This window comes from Schistocerca nitens, chromosome 11 (genome assembly GCF_023898315.1).
Source record: "Schistocerca nitens isolate TAMUIC-IGC-003100 chromosome 11, iqSchNite1.1, whole genome shotgun sequence".
NCBI lineage: Eukaryota > Metazoa > Arthropoda > Insecta > Orthoptera > Acrididae > Schistocerca > Schistocerca nitens.
In genome coordinates, this window is record NC_064624.1 from 46,358,207 (window position 1) to 46,376,492 (window position 18,286).

An 18,286-nucleotide genomic window follows, 5' to 3' on the forward strand; every position below is an offset into this window, starting at 1 on the left:
CAATCCCAGGTGATGTTTTTTTACCCAGAAGTTTTAACCCAGCCCTAAGGTGAATGCAATGACTCAGGAATAAGAATCACATCGTCCTCCAATCCACCAGGATTACGCACTATGTCCAAACCAAATAAGAGCCTGAGATTAAAGGCAAACACTGTGACAACACCATTAAGTGCATACCAGTCCGAAGAGTTACACGTTTGGCAAGGCATACTAATACTTGTACTAAACTTAAGTACTTTCAATTTTATCTCTAGCCTGTAAACAGTGACTGTAATTGGGATCAGCAACTTAGAAGCTGACTTTTTTAACTAGGTCAATTTGAAATAGTCAACAAATCATCTTAATCATAATCACATGTTATTAAAACCTGACTTTGGTGATGGAAATTGTAATCTTACGTATTTCTAAAACATCAAAACTAAATTACAAAACCTATTAGTTTTCTTGAACTCAAAAACAAAATCATCTACTATTCATTACACGTTCTGGCTACGAAACAACCATCATCGGGCCTGTAAAAGAAACAGGAAACAGAAAATTGCCTTGGTTTAACTGACTTTAAAAATCTTCAGTTACATTCGTTAATTCTATGTAATGAAAGTTATGTAGTGTGAAGTGATAATTTGCCACTCATAGTAAATACTATGTGGCAATGAATTCTGTAGGCTTGAACGACATCATCTAATAGCATATCTTGGAACTATGTAAGTAAATGGAAAGTACCTGTCTGGTCAACATCAACAGTACACTATTTTAAGATATCATAGAAATTAGCAAAAAGAAATAATGAAAACATACCATGTAGACTAATGAGCCATATTTGCAATAGAATGTTGGTTGCACCAACAAAGTTAGACAGTGCAACTCTGAACGTTTAGGGACAATCAAAACACACTGTTTCGTTAAAAAGAAAGGCACTATACCAGCTAAAAATCGAAATTAATTTAATGAAAAGAAACTCTCTCTCGTTAATTATATCGAAAATGGGTATGAGCAGAAATTAGTAAGGGTAGCTGTCTTTTTGGGCCTATCAGCTGCTCACGACACTGCTTGGTGAGAAGGACTTCTTTAGGAATTTACGATTGTTATCTCATGTCGCAAATTTAATGACTTAATTTATAACATGCTAAGCAATAGATGATTTCATATCTACTCTAATAAAGACAGATACAGGGTACTTAAACTGAATAATGGTTTACTACAAGTATCTGTTCTAGGATCACGTCTTCAGGATTATAGTTTATGCTGATGACATTTGCTTGATGGCCCAGAGCCAAAACGTTTCTGATGCTGAAACCTCTTTAACCACTGATAGGGAAGTCTTCAAGAAATGGTGCCTCTACCTAAATCCTCAGAAAACAGTTCTATCTTCATAACATCTATGCACAACACAGATTACATACCAGACGTCAGATCCAGAGGCCAAGTCTTGCTGTATCGCATTACACCATAATACCTAGCGCTATACAGAATTCTTAACTTGCAAGTAGCATCTTTCCATTTCAGCAGCTAAAGTCAAAACGAGAAACAACAGTCTTCAAAAATTTGTTGGTACCTTACAGGGAGCTAATGCCCCTGTTTTAAGAGCAATGGCTTTAATCCTATCGACTAGGATCAATGATGCCCATACGAAGAAGATAGATGTGCAACTCAACCAGGCATTACGAGATGTATTCAGAGTACAAACACTATAAGACTTCTCAGCATCATCCCACCTCCAGCTGTAAGAAGATCAACTGTCCTAAAGGTCTCGAAGAATTTTCGGAAGAATTCTCAACTGCCCATTCATCGAGATATTGCACAGCCAGAATACCAACGCTTGATATCAAGGACAGCCTCATGGTGCACAGCAAAAAACCTTGTTGTGCCCCCTTTCATTGTCAATTATTAATGGAAAATTCAGTAAGCGCAGTAATCAGTAGTGAACAAACATCTAGTCAAGGACGCTTTCATGCAGATAGAAGGATTCGATCTCCTCAGACGTCAGTAGATGATCATGAACTGGATTAGCACTGGACAAGGCATATGTGCTTGTCTAAAGTAGGCGGTGAGTGTTCTTTTACAGACAATTCAATGTCACTTTCTAAATATTCCATTTGCCTAGCCTCAATATAACAACAACAAGGTCACATGATGAAACACCCTCTGAGGCGTGTGCATGCCCTGTCCCCCGTCATGACGTCACATGATGATCCAATTGTGCTAATTCAGAGATCTCTATATCGTCAAACTTGTTGATTCGATTATCTCCATGTTTAATCATCAGGATATGTAATTACCCTGGGGCTGTCTCCTGGATCCTGAGATGTATGTCATAATTTCAACAAATAATTACACATGATTTTACCAATTATGCTGTTCCCATGGTCTTGGTCCCTGGATCTTGAAGCACACTCGGCCGTGGATGTTGAAATAGTACTTCCTGATGAGAATCCCTGTAAAGTGTCATTTTTATCATGTCTTCAAGGGTCAAAATGTGTGTAATTGCCCTTCAGTTCTGCTGCACAATTTTTACATGTTACTACATTAAGTATTAGGATTAAGAGGTCATTTATACTGCAGAGAGATATATAAACTATACAGCTATTTCATATTGTCAGTTCATTTCCGAATGCTACTCCTTACCAGTACATACATGTTAACAGCATGCGGTTCCAAACATGTGAATGTAAGATTAGTGTATCTGTATGAATGTGAAGTTATAGTAGAAACTATAAATATATGCCGTAATGCTAAAACACAATTTACAGAGATAAAGTAGGGAGAGCAATGTAGGCCGATGAAGCACACTGTGAGGTTGATGACAACACACTCTGATCCATCTCAACTTGCTCCTGACATGAACATCTGTAGCAATAAGGCAACCATCATCGATCTGTATGAAACTCCTACATTAAAGTAATCATCATCATCACAGGACTCTTCACGGTGTGTTTATTTAAAACTTAGATGAGTTATGAAGTTCTATTGGCTATAAAGTTCAATATGGATCGCAACAAAGTCGGTGGCAACCATATGTGAAATCGTTGTTTAACGATGTTGTAAGTTATGTACATGAAATGTACCATAGAAAACGGTTCAGAACAACGTATAAATGTATGCATGCTTGCAGTACCGAAGTCTGCTACTATAGCTCCTATGGATATTAAATCTGTAGAATTGGTTTACAGATGGAGAACCGAAATATATTGTGCGTGCTGTTGATTTGAACACAATGATAATAGAATTTAGAGGGTATAAAAAAAGCTATTTAAACAATACTGTCAGAATGTAAGGCAGAATGAATAATAAGAAATGTGTCAACAACGTATTTTTTTTATTTTCTGTACGTAAAAAAGTTAATAAACAAAATTATATACAATGTATATTCGTCTTTTACTGCAACAACAGCAGTGGGAAACAAACATTATGCAAGATATTTGCAGATATGATAAACAGGTCACACTATTCTGCAAACACTTAAACATACATACATAAATAACTCACTCACTGAGTGAATAGTGTAAATATGGCAGAGTGTCAATAAGTTTCAACGATATAAACACACATTTATAACAGCATCAGATGGGTTCAAGTTACTTGCAAATACCAAGACACTTAAAGCAGAGACATGAGCAACTGAAGGGGGTATTGACTTTGCAAATGAAGCTTCAGTAGTACTAGTTTTAGGCTTTCTGAGAGAAGAACGTCTAGCATTGGATGCTAAAAAGGTTTACAAGTCTGACCTAGCTGTAGATATATTCCTGAAAATTCATGCTTAATGCAGTTTTGGAACAGATATGTATCTAAAGGATAAGCTGCTACACACAATTCCTGTTTTTTCCCCCTGCAGTAGGTGCTGGATACAAAACATTAGAGGCTCCATCTAATGTTATATATCTCCCTGTAACCGTTCAAACGTTGGATTCGCTTGAGGTGAATGTTGTTGACCAAGACAGTCAACTTGCAAATTCTGTGGAGAAGAAATAATCGTGCAACTACATTTGAAAAAAGGTAATGGGAATATGCTATAAATGCAATATATGCACACTGCAGAGCAACACTTCTTTGTGTAAACTCGTTACATCAACATAACCGAGGAGGTGGCCATGGTGGGGGCAGCAGCATGATGTCAGTGAGAGGTCCGCTGCTATTCTCGCCCCAACACCTACGACACACAGCAGTGGCAAAAGCAGTGTGACGTCACCTCAACTTGGATGTTCACACTGGGAGACACCCCCAACTCTCATCCATGCTGGAGGCGCACAATCACTGAAAACATTGTCACTGCAGTAGAGCTCTATCAGTAGAGGGTACAGCTGTCTTAGCACAAGAGAGCGAGTGCGGTGACGGGCGGCCGGGTATGTTCGACGCACCACGCGGCTTCCTCCGCCCTGATTGGTCAGGACCGATCAAACCGTGCGGGCGGCATGGAACTTTCCAGAGGGTTGCCTGCTAAGCGACGCCTGGTGCGGCGTTACCTCGTCAGCAAAGGAGAGAGGCGCGTGTCCAAGGTGCCCTTTCCCGGTGCTGACTTCCTGTTACTAGACCGTGGGATGAAAGAATTTACAGGCAGCTAACACTGCCGGCCGCGGCTTGGCCGCAGTGGAAAAATGTAGTTACCGTTTGGAGGCTCATATAATAAAGTAAAATCCCTTATTGTCTGGCTCATCCTTTACAATGAATTCTGTTTTGTACAGTGTGGCCCAGGAGAATAATGTTAACTCCCATCCAGAGTGTTCTGGTAAATATGTAAAGTACGATGTTCCCAGTAATTATAAACATGAAGGCACTGGTTATCCCATGAAAATTCAGGATATCGATAAATATGAAGAGTAGAGTGGAGGGTCTGAATCAGAGGCTCAGACGGTTCTGCGACCGTGTACGCTGCAGATTCCGTGATTTGCGCCTTATGGTGGTGGGGTTTCGGGTTCCGCTAAATAGGTCAGGTGTCCACTACACACAGGAGGCGGCTACACGGGTGGCAGGGGCTGTATGGCGTGGACTGGGCGGTTTCTTAGGTTAGACAGACTCGGTAAAGATCAACAAGGGTTCCAGTCTCAAAGGGTACAGGACAAAGAAACGACCAGAATCAGCAAAGCACCAATCGCTATTGTAGTTGTAAATTGTCGTAGCTGCGTTGGAAAAGTACCAGAGCATCAAGCGCTGATAGAAAGCACTGAAGCTGAAACCGTTATAGGAACAGAAAGTTCGCTAAAGCCGAAGATAAATGATCCCGAAATATTTACAGAAGCGCAAACCGTGTTCAGAAAGGACAGATTAAATAAAGTAGGTGGTGGGGTGTTTGTGTCCGTTGGTAGTAGTTTATCTTGTAGTGAAGTTGAAATAGGTAGTTCCTGCGAATTACTGTGGGTAGAGGTTATACTCAACAGCCTTGCCAAAATAATAATTGGCTCCTTCTACCGACCTCCTGACTCAGATGATATAATATTTGAACGGTTCAAGGAAAACTTGAATCTCATTACAAATAAGTACCCCACTAATACAGTTATAATTGGTGGATACTTCAATCTACCCTCGATTTGTTGGCGAAAATACATGTTCAAAGCCGGTGGAAGACAGAAAACATCTTCCGAAACTGTAATAAATGCTTTCTCTGAGAATTACTTTGAGCATGAACCCACACGAATTGTAAATGGCTGCGAAAACACACTTGGTCTCTTAGCCACAAATATTCCTGATCTAATAGAGAGCGTCATGACAGATACAGGGATTAATGAACACAAGGTCATTGTAGTGAGGCTCAAAACCATATCAACCAAAACCACTAAAAATAAACGTAAAATATGTCTATTTAAAAGAGCACATAAAATTCGCTTGATGCCTTCATAAGAGAGAGTCTCCATTCCTTCCAAGCTAATTATGTAAGCATAGACCAGTTATGGCTCAAATTCAAAGATACACCATCGATAGCAATAGATAGATTCATACCGCATAAGTTAAGAAGAGACGGGACTGATCCACCATGGTACACAAAACACGTCAGAACACTGTTGCAGAAGCAACGAAAAAAGCATGCCTAATTCAGAAGAACGCTAAATCCCCAAGACTTGCTAAGTTTCACGGAAGCTTGAAATTTAGAGCGGAAGTCAATGCGACATGCTTTTAATAGTTTCCACAATGAAACATTGACTCAAAATATTGTAGAAAACCCAAAGACATTCTGATCGTATGTAAAGTACACCAGTGCAAAAAACAGTCAATACCGTCACTGCGCGATAGTGATGGAAATGTTAACAATGATGGTGCCACTAAAGCGGAGTTACTAAAGACAGATTTCTGTAATTTCTTCATGAAAGAAGACGAAGTAAATATTCCAGAATTCGATACCAGAACAGCTGTTAGCATGAGTGGCATAAAAGTAGATATCTTAGGTGTTGCGAAACAACTCAAATCACTTAAAAAAGGCAAGTCTTCCAGTCCAGATGGTATACCACTCAGGTTCCTTTCAGAGTATGCAGACACAATAGCGCGTTTCTTAGCAATCATATATAACCGCTCACTTGACGAAAGGTCTGTTCCTAAAGACTGGAAAGTAGCACAGGTCACACCAATATCCAAGAAAGGAAATAGGAGTAACCCATTGAATTACAGACCCATATCACTGATCTCAATTTGCAGTAGGATTTTGGAGCATATACTGTACTCGAACATTATGAATCACCTTGAAGAAAATGACTTATTGATACATAACCAAGACGGATTCAGAAAATATCGTTCTTGTGCAGCACGGCTAGCTCTTTATTCCAATGAAGTAATGAGTAACGTCGACAAGGGATCTCAGATCGATTCCATATTCCTAGATTTCCAGAAGGCTTTTGATACCGTTCCTCACAAGCGACTAATAATCAAGTTGCTTGCATATGGAGTATCGTCTCAGCTGTGTGAGTGGATTTGTGGTTTCCTCTCAGAGAGTTCACAGTTCGTAGTGATAGACGGTAAATCATCGAGTAGAGCAGAAGTGATATCTGGCGTTCCGCAAGATAGTGTCATAGGGCTTCTACTGTTCCCGATTTACATAAATGATCTAGATGATAATCTGAGCAGCCCACTTAGATTGTCTGCAGATGACGCTGTAATTTACCGTCTAGAAAAATCATCAGTCGATCAATTCTAATTACAGAATGATCTAGAGAGAATTTCTGTATGGTGCGAGATGTGGCAATTGGCACTAAACAAAGAAAAGTGCGACGTCATCCACATGGGTACTAAAAGAAATTCGATAAATTTTGGGTATAAATTAATACACAAATCTAAGGGCTGTCCATTCGACTAAATACCTAGGAATTACAATTATGAGCAACTTAAATTGGAAAGACCACATAGATAATATTGTGGGAAAGGCGAAACAAAGACTGCCCTTTGTTGGCAGAACACTTAGAAGATGGGACAAACCCACTAAACAGACAGCCTACTTTACACTTGTCCGTCCTCTGCTGGAATATTGCTCCGCGGTATGGAATCCTTACCAGGTAGGATTGACGGAGGACATTGAAAACGTGCAAAGAAGGGCAGCTCGTTTCGTGTGATACGCGAGTTGGGGTGCCAGTCATTGAAACAAAGGCGGTTTTCTTTGCGGCGAGATCTATTTACGAAATTTCAATCACCAACTTTCTCTTCCGAATAAGAAAATATTTTGTTGACACTCACCTACGTAGGGAGAAAGGATCGTCATAATAAAATAAGAGAAATCAGAGCTCGAACGGAAAGATTTTGGGTTTCTTTTTTCCCGCGCGCCATTCGAGAGTGGAATGGTAGAGAAGTAGTATGAAAATGATTCGAAGAACCCTCTGCCAGGAACTTAAGTGTGAATTGCTGAGTAACCATGTAGATGCAGATGTAGATGTAGAATATACCTATCTCCCACACGCCTTTCATGCGTGCAACGATAGTGATGGTAAGATTGCTCATAAAGTTGTTTCAGAATTTGCCAGGCAACGGGAAAACTATGCAGATTTGATGATCATCTCTGATGAAAACAATACAAAGCAGCATCATTATTTGTCATCACATCTTATTTCATCACAGCTGAATACACATCATGGTGTACAGTACATCTATAGTAGATGTTTGAGTACATTCGGCATGAGTGAAATTTTTCCTGAGCAGCGGCATGACTGTTTCACAAAAGCTTCCGACTGTGTAAACAGGTCATGATAAATTCACAGAATTTAAAAATTTTCACCACAAAGAGCGACTACCATTTGCTGTCGACGCAGGCTTGTAATTTCTACTCACACCTGTACATTGGTACAGGTCCTGCAAAATGGTTGCTATCTGAGCTGGAAAAACTTGCAGTGGGAACTGATGATCTTTGTCATACCATTGTTCATATAATCGAAACACCTGAAAGTCATTCACTATATGAAAATGCATTTGAAGTCAACTGTTGGATAAAACAACTAAAAAAGTTGTTAGGGATCATTGTCATTTAACTATTAAATTCTGTAGTGCAGCACACAACTCGTGTAATTTGAGTTATAAACTTCCCTGGCACATACAATTTGAGCAGATAACATGTGCATTTCCTCACTGAACACTTGAACAAATTAGGCATGCCTGACGATTTAATTAATGTTATAGTCAGGTACTCTGATATATACATTTCATTTTTAAAGAGTATAACGAAAAATATCACGTTACAGGCAGTGTAATTATTGGACAAACTTGTGACATACATCTCTGAATGCAAGGACCAGGACCCAAGGAACAACATAATCGTCTCATGAAATGATGACATATATCTCAGGATCCAGGCACAGCAGGAGAATAACAACATAACTTAATTATAATAAACATGCAGGTAATCGAAGCAAAACATCTGGGGATGCAGAGGTCTCACCACTCATCACAGTTGGGTCCTCGTGTCACCTTGCATCAGGGAGTAAGGGAAACAACGACCTCAGGGGGTGTTGCCACGTGTGACCTTGTTGTTGTTATGACAGTACTGAGACTAGGGTAACTGGCGAAATTAGAAAGGGACCTTGAACTATCCATAAAAGAACAATCCTCCTCTACCATTTAATTCACAAATGGGGGTGAGCAAGTTATGCAAATCACGACTGTGGTACGGCCTTACAGTCAATCCACCGTCTTGCTGCTGACCATTGTCTTCGAGCCAACAAGGAAACCTTAATGGGCATTCATCACGCATCAGATGATGCAATCTAATATATCAGACAACTAGATCTGTAGATGTAAGAATGTGCTAGCTAGTGACTGTGCGCATTTGTTTACAGATGTTGTATATACATGTTTGTTTCCATTATACAATAAATAAGTACATAAGTGAGTGCAGAAGATAATGATACATGTTATGTTTGTTAAGAAGCGACGCTAGGTCTTTACATTCTCATTAGAAATGTAACTTGTCATATTAAGAATGTAAAATAGAAGAATATGAAAAGATGGTCAAACTTGCCTGTCACCATTTGAAGACACCAGAACATTAATTATCTGGGAGTATGCATTAGGAGTGATTTAAAATGGAATGATCATATAAAGTTGATCGTCGGTAAAGCAGATGCCAGATTCATTGGAAGAATCCTAAGGAAGTGCAATCCGAAAACAAAGGAAGTAGGTTACAGTACGCTTGTTCGCCCACTGCTTGAATACTGCTCAGCAGTGTGGGATCCGTACCAGATAGGGTTGATAGAAGAGATAGAGAAGACCCAACGGAGAGCAGCGCGCTTCGTTACAGGATCATTTAGTAATCGCGAAAGCGTTACGGAGATGATAGATAAACTCCAGTGGAAGACTGTGCAGGAGAGACGCTCAGTAGCTCGGTACAGGCTTTTGTTAAAGTTTCGAGAACATACCTTCACTGAAGAGTCAAGCAGTATATTGCTCCCTCCTACGTATATCTCGCGAAGAGACCATGAGGATAAAATCAGAGAGATTAGAGCCCATACAGATGCATACCGACAATCCTTCTTTCCACGAACAATACGAGACTGGAATAGAAGGGAGAACCGATAGAGGTACTCAGGGTACCCTCCGCCACACACCGTCAGGTGGCTTGCGGAGAATGGATGTAGATGTAGAGTAAATGCTGTGTGTGCTTGTTGGTGCCGATCAAATATTGCTAGAATAATAGCTATTTGGTCCATAAATATATATAGTTACAATTCAAATAATAAAATAGAACTATCGTTATCATTATAAGAAATACAAATTATGTAATAAGTGCATATCGTGTATGACAAATGCAAATCACAATGCCTATGTCAGTTTCGCAGTAACTTTACCAGGAATACATCAGAGCACATAGCAGCTCTTAGAGGGGAACTATTTCAATAAAGGCAAAATCAGGAACCCAATATGCATTTTTAAAACAAGTGAGTACAAACTGAAAAATTATAATCCAATGAATGAGAAATCCCCGAGGGGGAACCTGTTCCCCTACCGGGCGCGTCCCCAGGTGGCGGATAGGGGAAAGCTCTACAGATATGTAGGGTAGGTGGGAAATAAAATACCACCCGTGGACCAACACAGGACCAGAAATCCAAAGGCGACTGTCTCACATTGGGCGGTCTTTGGTCAGCGTCTGTTCCCCAGGTCAGGGGCGGCTGGGAAAAACCTCCAGGGCTAACAACCGTGGTTGTAAATTTGTGGCTCGAAGAGTCACCCCTTACATAATACTATCAATCATGGAAGAGTGTAATGTGAAACAAATTACCCCAGGTGGACAATCCACTGCACCAAGGTGCGCAAGCAGACTATCGGATTCTGGGGAGTCTGCAGCATTGCACAGAGATGAATCGGGACATGATAAGACATCAAGCAAATTGAAACGTAAAAAAACAAGTTACATAGCTACTTTCAATGTAAACTCTCTTTTAAAAACTGGAAAATTAAAACATCTTACAGATACCCTCAAACATCATAGAATACTCATAACATCACTACAAGAAACTCGATACATAGATGAAAACAATTTTGATTCCGGAGGTTTCAGAATATACAAAGGAAAGGTAGGCAAAAGAATAATGAAAAACACACCCCACCTCGGAACGGGCTTTATAATAGATAAAAGTATTTTAGACTCCATTATCAGCTTTCAATCACAATCGGAAAGACTCTCCACACTCTCTTTTAAATCTGCTAATAGAGTATACACAATTGTGAATGCACATGCCCCCATAAATGAAGACAATAGGAAAAATAAGGAAAAGGTGGAACGTTTTTGGGAACAACTAGATGACGCGGTGCAAAAGATCCCAGACAAACACAATATCATACTTACGGGGGACTTCAATGCTCAAGTAGGAAAAGAGAAGAAATACAAAAATATTGTTGGAAACTACCCAGCGCACAATAGAACTAACCAAAATGGAGTCAGATTAGTAGAACTCTGCCAAGCGCATGGCTTGATCCTGAAATCCACAGCCTTTAAGAGACTACCCAGAAAACAGAAGACATGGACCTCACCAAACCCACACTTGGGTGAATTTCAACTTGATCATGTGGCGATAAAATGGAAACACCATACAGAAATACAAAATGTCAAAGTACTCAGAGGAGCAAACTTGGATTCTGATCACTATCTTTCTAAAATAAAACTCAAAATTATCCCCAAAAGGAAAGATAGAAACAGTAAACCCAAAAGCAGAAGATACGATCCAGAAAAGATAATGAATTCGAAGGAGTTTCCCCTCGCAACTCAAGATATAAGGAACCAAAATTGGGATCAAATGAAGGAAAGCCTACTAACCAAAGCTGAACAAGTAGCACCTATAACCAAAATCAAAAAACACGCATGGTGGACAGAGGAATGTGACAAACTTATTGAGCAAAGAAAGAAAGCATGGCAACAGATGCAATCTCAGAAAAATGAATATAATAGGCAAAATTTCCTGAGTGTAAGAAAACTAGTGAGTAAAAACCTCAAAAGAATTAAAAAAGCACAAGAAGATCAACTCCTTTTGCAGATCAACGAAGACTTCAACAAAAACAAGACTAGGAGCTTTTACAGAACTTTTAAACAAAAAATAACCAAGTACAGCCCACCGACACTCCAATTACAAGATAAAAATGGTAATATTGAACACAACAACAGGGATAATTGCAAAATTTTGAGGGAATATTTCAGAAACCTTCTCAACTGTAAAGAACCAATTGAAAAAATGGATTTCAGCAACTCAACTTCAACAAGTCCTAACTCAGAACCACCCACCGTCGAGGAACTACAATCAATCATTTTGAATCTCAAAAACTATAAGGCTTCGGGAGAGAACCAAATTACAGCTGAACTGTGGAAAAATGTCAACAGAAATGCCATAGAATCTCTCCAAAACATATTTGAAGAAATATGGAAAACAGAAAGAATTCCGGATGAATGGAAGATGGCCCTCATTCACCCAATTCATAAGAGGGGATCCAGAACAGACCCCAACAATTACAGAGGGATTTCGCTCCTTGACGTAACATACAAAATACTGTCTAAAGTCCTTTTGAACAGAGCAGAACCCCAGCTAGATTGTCAACTTGGAGAATACCAGGCAGGCTTCAGAAAGGGAAGATCCTGCCCAGAACAAATTCTAAACCTCAAAAATCTTATGGCCTACCAAAAATCGAGAGCAAAAGCGTATGTCATCACATTCATTGACTTTCAAAAGGCGTACGACTCCATAGACAGGGAATCTCTAATCTCCATATTAAAAGAATTGAACCTAGACAATAAAACTACAAACCTAATTAGAGAAACCATCACCAACACATACTCCAAAATTAAATTTATGGGAGAACTCTCAGACCTATTTGAGATAAAAACTGGAGTACGACAAGGTGATGGACTCTCTCCATTGTTATTTAACTGTGCCCTAGAAAAAATAGTAAGAGAATGGAACAAGAAAATCAATAGTGGAATCCGACTAGGAACAAAAAAGAAAGGCATCAAGGTTAATTGCCTAGCATTTGCAGATGATATGGCCCTACTAGCTGAAACATGGGAAGAAGCCAAAGAACAGATCCTCGAATTACAGAAACAAGCAGAGAAAATAGGCCTTAAAATTTCTTTTGAAAAAACCAAAATAATCACAAATATAAAAAAGCCAATGAAATATCTTAAAGTAAGAGACCAAAAGATCGAAATTGTTAAAGAATTCAAATATCTTGGTGAATGGATTAGCTGGAACGCCCTTGAGAAAAAAGCAATAGAATTAAGAAGAAACAAAGTTGAACTAGCCTTTCAGCTTACTAAAAATACTTATAATAAAAAGTCCCTCTCATGGAATTCAAAAATAAAACATTACAACACTGTCATTAAACCAGAAGCACTATATGCAGCTGAGACATTATCTATCACTAACCATGGCCCAATTGAAAGGCTAGAGATCAAAGAAAGAAAAATATTGAGAAAAATTTTAGGCCCCAAATTTCATAACAACAAACTAATTCATACCAAAAATGAAACACTCTACAAAACCACAGAAAAACTTTCGGATACAATGAGGAAAAGAAGAATTGAGTTTTATGGGCACATTCTCAGAATGAACCCAAATAGACTTACAAAAAGAATGTTTGACTACTTCAGGAATAAAAAATCCAAACCAAATTGGTTTATCCAAACAGAGAAAGACTTAAGAGAACTACACATCACAGAAAAAATGCTCACAGACAGGACCGCAAAAATGATAAGCAAAGACAGAAAAGAGGGATTCCAGCTCCAAAATAGGAAGAAAAGAACGATTGTCATCTCTGATGAGGAAAGAAAAGCAAGATCAGAAAGAATGAAGCAGTACTGGGCGAATAGAAAGGCACAGAACACACAGAAGTGATTGATTCAACGTACCCCAAAGTTGGGTGAAACGAAGAAGAAGAAGAAGAAGAATGAGAAATCTCCCAGTGTGTATGTGTGTGGGGGGGGGGGGGGGGTGAGTGGGTGTGCAGTGGAGCCGATGTCAACGTTTTTGTGCAGACGACATGAGAGGGGCAGAAACCCGTGTCACAGTGTCCTGTGGAGAATACTTTCAAACTGGTCCATCACACCAGCGCCTTCAGTATCCTAACTTGCAACATGTTTATTAACATGCGTCACAGAAAATACTGAAAAAGTAGTTTTGATCGAATTCACCTTACTGATTTAGTATTTGTTCAATATCCCTTTTCTTATTGCCCTAAATTTCTATTTCCGCCATCAAATCAGGCATTCTTCCCTTGGTCACAATGTACAGCACCTCAACGCTATGTCAAATTTCCTGCACCATAAATCCCTTGCCACCGAAGGCAGTGCAACTCTGGCAGTATGTGTGCTCCTTAAAGTGAATTGATAATTCCAGTTTGTTATTTTAATTGTAACTGCACGAACATGCATTGATACCAGACGCGAACGTCATCCATTACTGACGATCTCAAGAAAGTTCCGCAGAGTGCTGGTAAAAATCACTCCTTTCACAAGACACCTGCCTCAAACACTTTAAAACATTTCTTCATCCTGGGCACGAAACTGAAACAGTCTCTCTAAAAAAGAAGCAAGCTAGAACGAAAGTGACTCCAAAGCTGATAGACGAAAAAACCACCCCAAGTCATGGAATACCGTGCTCGCAGTGATAGGGAAAAATTTCGAGACAGACTAAAAAAAATTCAAGGAAGAAAGCAACATAATGTTAACCTGGTCCTAGAACTGAGCAGCAAAGCGACACAGGCTCAACGCAACACGGCAGACGCACAGGCAGCACGCTTCCTGGTGGACGGCGAACGCGCGTTTCGTTAAGTTGTGGCATACTGGGTTGCTCTTTGAAGCGTTACGTTTGAACTTCCCCATGCCAAACTGTGCAGTTTATTGAAAACGTTATCGGAATCAGGTAAATACATTGAACGCGTCTGTCATGGCTCTCCTTACACTCGTTTTCGCTTTGCTCAGCATTTGTTTGTCAGCTAGGTTTTTACTTCTGTTGAATATAAGATGTTGTGCTCTTTGATTACACAGAGCTTTTTCAGACACGGCTATTAAACCGATGAGGATCTCCCCATCCCTTAAAACTTTACTCGGAACATACCTGTCTAGGGCATATTGAACGATGCCTTTGAATTTTTTCCATTTGTTCTCCACATCTTCTTCCTCATCACCGAGTATTTGAGATATTCTGAAATTTGTGTCCTGTCACCTTTGCTGAGTAAATATATCCTGCTACCTTTCTTAACATTCCTTGTAGAGCCCGTCGTCATAGATGCTGTCACAGCTCTGTGATCACTGATACCTTCCTCTACGTTAACTGATTCGATAAGTTCAGGTCTGTTAGTTGCCATGAGGTCTAACACGTTACCTTCACTAGTTGGCTCCCTAACTACCTGCTCAATGTAATTTTCGGACAAGACATCTCGAACAACGCCACACGAAACCCTGTCTCTGACACCAGTTTTGATGGCATAACACTCCCAATCTATACCTGGCCAGTTGAAGTCACTCCCTATTGCAACGGCATGATCAGGAAAATTACTAATGACATCCTGCAAGTTCTGTCTCAAGCGCTGTATAACTACGGATCCTGACCCAGGTGGTCTATAAAAGCATCCCATCACCATTTTCACTGTTGTTTGATACTCAGCTCCACCCAGGTTAATTCAGATTGGGAATCTGTGATTTCATCGAATTTGTTACTGCATTAAACACCACGCCACCATTGACGGCTAACCTATCCTTACGAGAAACATTCCCATCATAACTTAAAATTTCGTTGACATTGATGTCTGGTTTCAACCACAGTTGTTAAAGTCTGTTATAAAGTTTCTCACCTTCATGTGTATGTCATTTACTTGTAGTCAGCAGCGTGTCTACGCTGCAGTTAGCAAAGACTGCCAACATTGAGGAGTGTCTCGGTGTAGATTGAACTCTTCTGACATTTACCCTACAGAGTGAGGGTGGCTGGGCTCACCTAAATATTTTACAGACTTTATAGTTGCTCCGCACTCTTCTTAAAAAATATGTAGATTTTTTTGGATGGTTATCATCACACAAATATTTAAAACATAAATTCGTCTCGCACTATGAGAAAATGTAAATGATACGTTACTGCAATCACATTCTTTTAAATACAAGTTCATGCCATTTAATTCGTGCAAAATAATAAAACTAATACAATAACTGGAGTGAGGCTTTCAAGGACCAGAAATTAAATTTAAGAAAAGAACGATGTTTAAAACAAAATCAAATGCAAAATAAAGACCACATCCATTTGATAAAGATTCTTCTAAAATTAGCGTTGTGTAGGTACTGAGTATGCGACCTTTATCTCACGAGCCTAGAGCCTCAGTCACTACGCTGGGGAGCTGCTGGGTAAACTTGTGTTATCTTTAGTGGTGTAGTGCCTCACGAGGCATTAGCTTCGTCAGGTTTTCACAAACTGGGGTCCACCAGGGTGGATGGCTGCACGGTGTGAAACCTGGCACCCAGTACTACACCCCTGTATGGTAGGTTTCAAAAAGTCAGTCCCACACCTGGTGTCTCACAAATAAATCTTTACTGCGCCATAACCTTAACTTTTATTATCAGATCAAACATCGATGACTGATATCTACACTTTTGTAACCTTTGCACATACGAAACAAATGCATTTTTTTTATTTTTACTAATTGGATGGCTTGTATTAACAAAACAAAGGAGGCTGCTTGATTCTTCAGTGTTTGTTGTTTTTCTGTCGGCGAGCTTCTCAGCCACTAGATAAAATCATATTTCACTCACTTAATATCTTCTACCGTTGTTACAAAATAGTATTGTGTCCTATTACTGCATAGCGACCAGCAAAGAAACAACATATAAGAAACACAGAAACCGCCAAACCATAGCTCCTTTTCAGAAGGATTCCACCAGCAAGAATGCAACGTTCGCTGTACACGGCTCCTATCGAAATTACTGTAAGAAAAGTACATACACTGTGGAAGCAATGAAAGGCTGTTGTAGAAGACTTACAAAAATGAGTATGCTAAACTCGTGCATTACCTACTTTTTTATTGGTAATCAGTACAACTCTATTATAATTCATTCGGTTATTATGACTAGCTCGAAAAACATTAGGGACCTACCCAGTAAGTTTTGCGCTGTTGACAACTTACAACACACAATGTTCGGTGTACCCAGCGCTCCGTTTTACAAGCGAGCTAAAATCGATAGTGCCCTCTGTAGATTTGGACGTCATCGTCTTTCCAGTGGACAGCAGGTGGAATGCCTTTTCGTGTCTAACTGGACAGATTATTTTACGCACATTCCCTGGCCGCCTAATAAGCGGGGCCTGTTGCGTCTGCTGACCATCGCTAGGGGGCTAACCTGACAGCGTCGGCAAGTGCTGTCAGCCTCTGACACTGGATGAGTAAAGTCCGGGTATTTGCACGCCATCAGCTGCGCTGCGTCAAGCAAACACACAGATTCTAAGTCCATTATCTGTCTCTCTGTGTTAAACGTTTAACGAAACGCTACAAGTTTCAACCAGTAGATTTTGATAGAATTTTAATTTCTTAGAGTCGGTCATTAATTACGCGCAATACTGAAATTCCAATTTCAGTTGGCCCTGGAAGCCGTTAGAGAGACAAACCTGCAACTGTTATTGGTTTTGTAGGATAGCGGTTTATGAATATAGATGGGTTGATCATTCGCCTAAAGCCTTGGTAATATCCTAGTCTGATTTGTACGACTATGAACATTCATTAGGAAAACTTGTAGAGATATGTTTTCGGTACAGAAGCGTTCTTAATACTGAAATGAACTGACCTTTTTTCTATGGGAGTTTAGCTGTACACACTCTTGACCATATCTTTCATTGGCGGTTCTCAAAATCGCCTTTTCTCGGAGTTGCCTCATGCAGTTGGAATCTCCGTGCTGCACTTGCTGTGACATAAAGGCCTCTGCTAGCAAACTTCAACTGTTGCCCGTCGCCCAAGGATTAGCTCAAAAAATAATAATAATATAGAACTAACAAATAATTGTACTAGCACATAATATCCTTTCCAATAATACGCTATCCACGAAGCGTGAATCGTTAAAAAGGAAACATCATGTTAAGCGACTACATGTTTTCTCTTCTATAGGAGACCAGGGTACAGGAAACTTTGCACCTCTAATTTTTATTGAAAATAATCCAGAATTAAACTACAAAAAATTCTGTACCCCCACAAGACTCACAGAGGTGGGAAAGAGCTGGCCATATTGGACGGGTACCTAATTAGCTTCGTTGCTGTAAAATTAACACTTCTTGTTCTGTTCGACATTTAGTGCGATCAACGTCTCATATGGGCCTTTTGGAGCCATATCGTCGGGAGTGAGTTCTGTGTATTCAGGAACAGATCGCATGCC

General features: G+C 39.8%; 1 protein-coding gene across 1 annotated transcript in view; it reads left to right on the forward strand.

The window, feature by feature from the left end:
* LOC126212595 (uncharacterized) overlaps window positions 1–15,830 on the forward strand; it is a 66,279-nt gene extending 50,449 nt beyond the window's left edge. The window contains exon 6 of the mRNA XM_049940024.1: window positions 15,763–15,830. Coding sequence (XP_049795981.1) covers window positions 15,763–15,830 — 68 coding nt within the window. The remainder of the gene's footprint in view (window positions 1–15,762) is intronic.
* The last annotated feature ends 2,456 nt before the right edge of the window (window positions 15,831–18,286 follow it).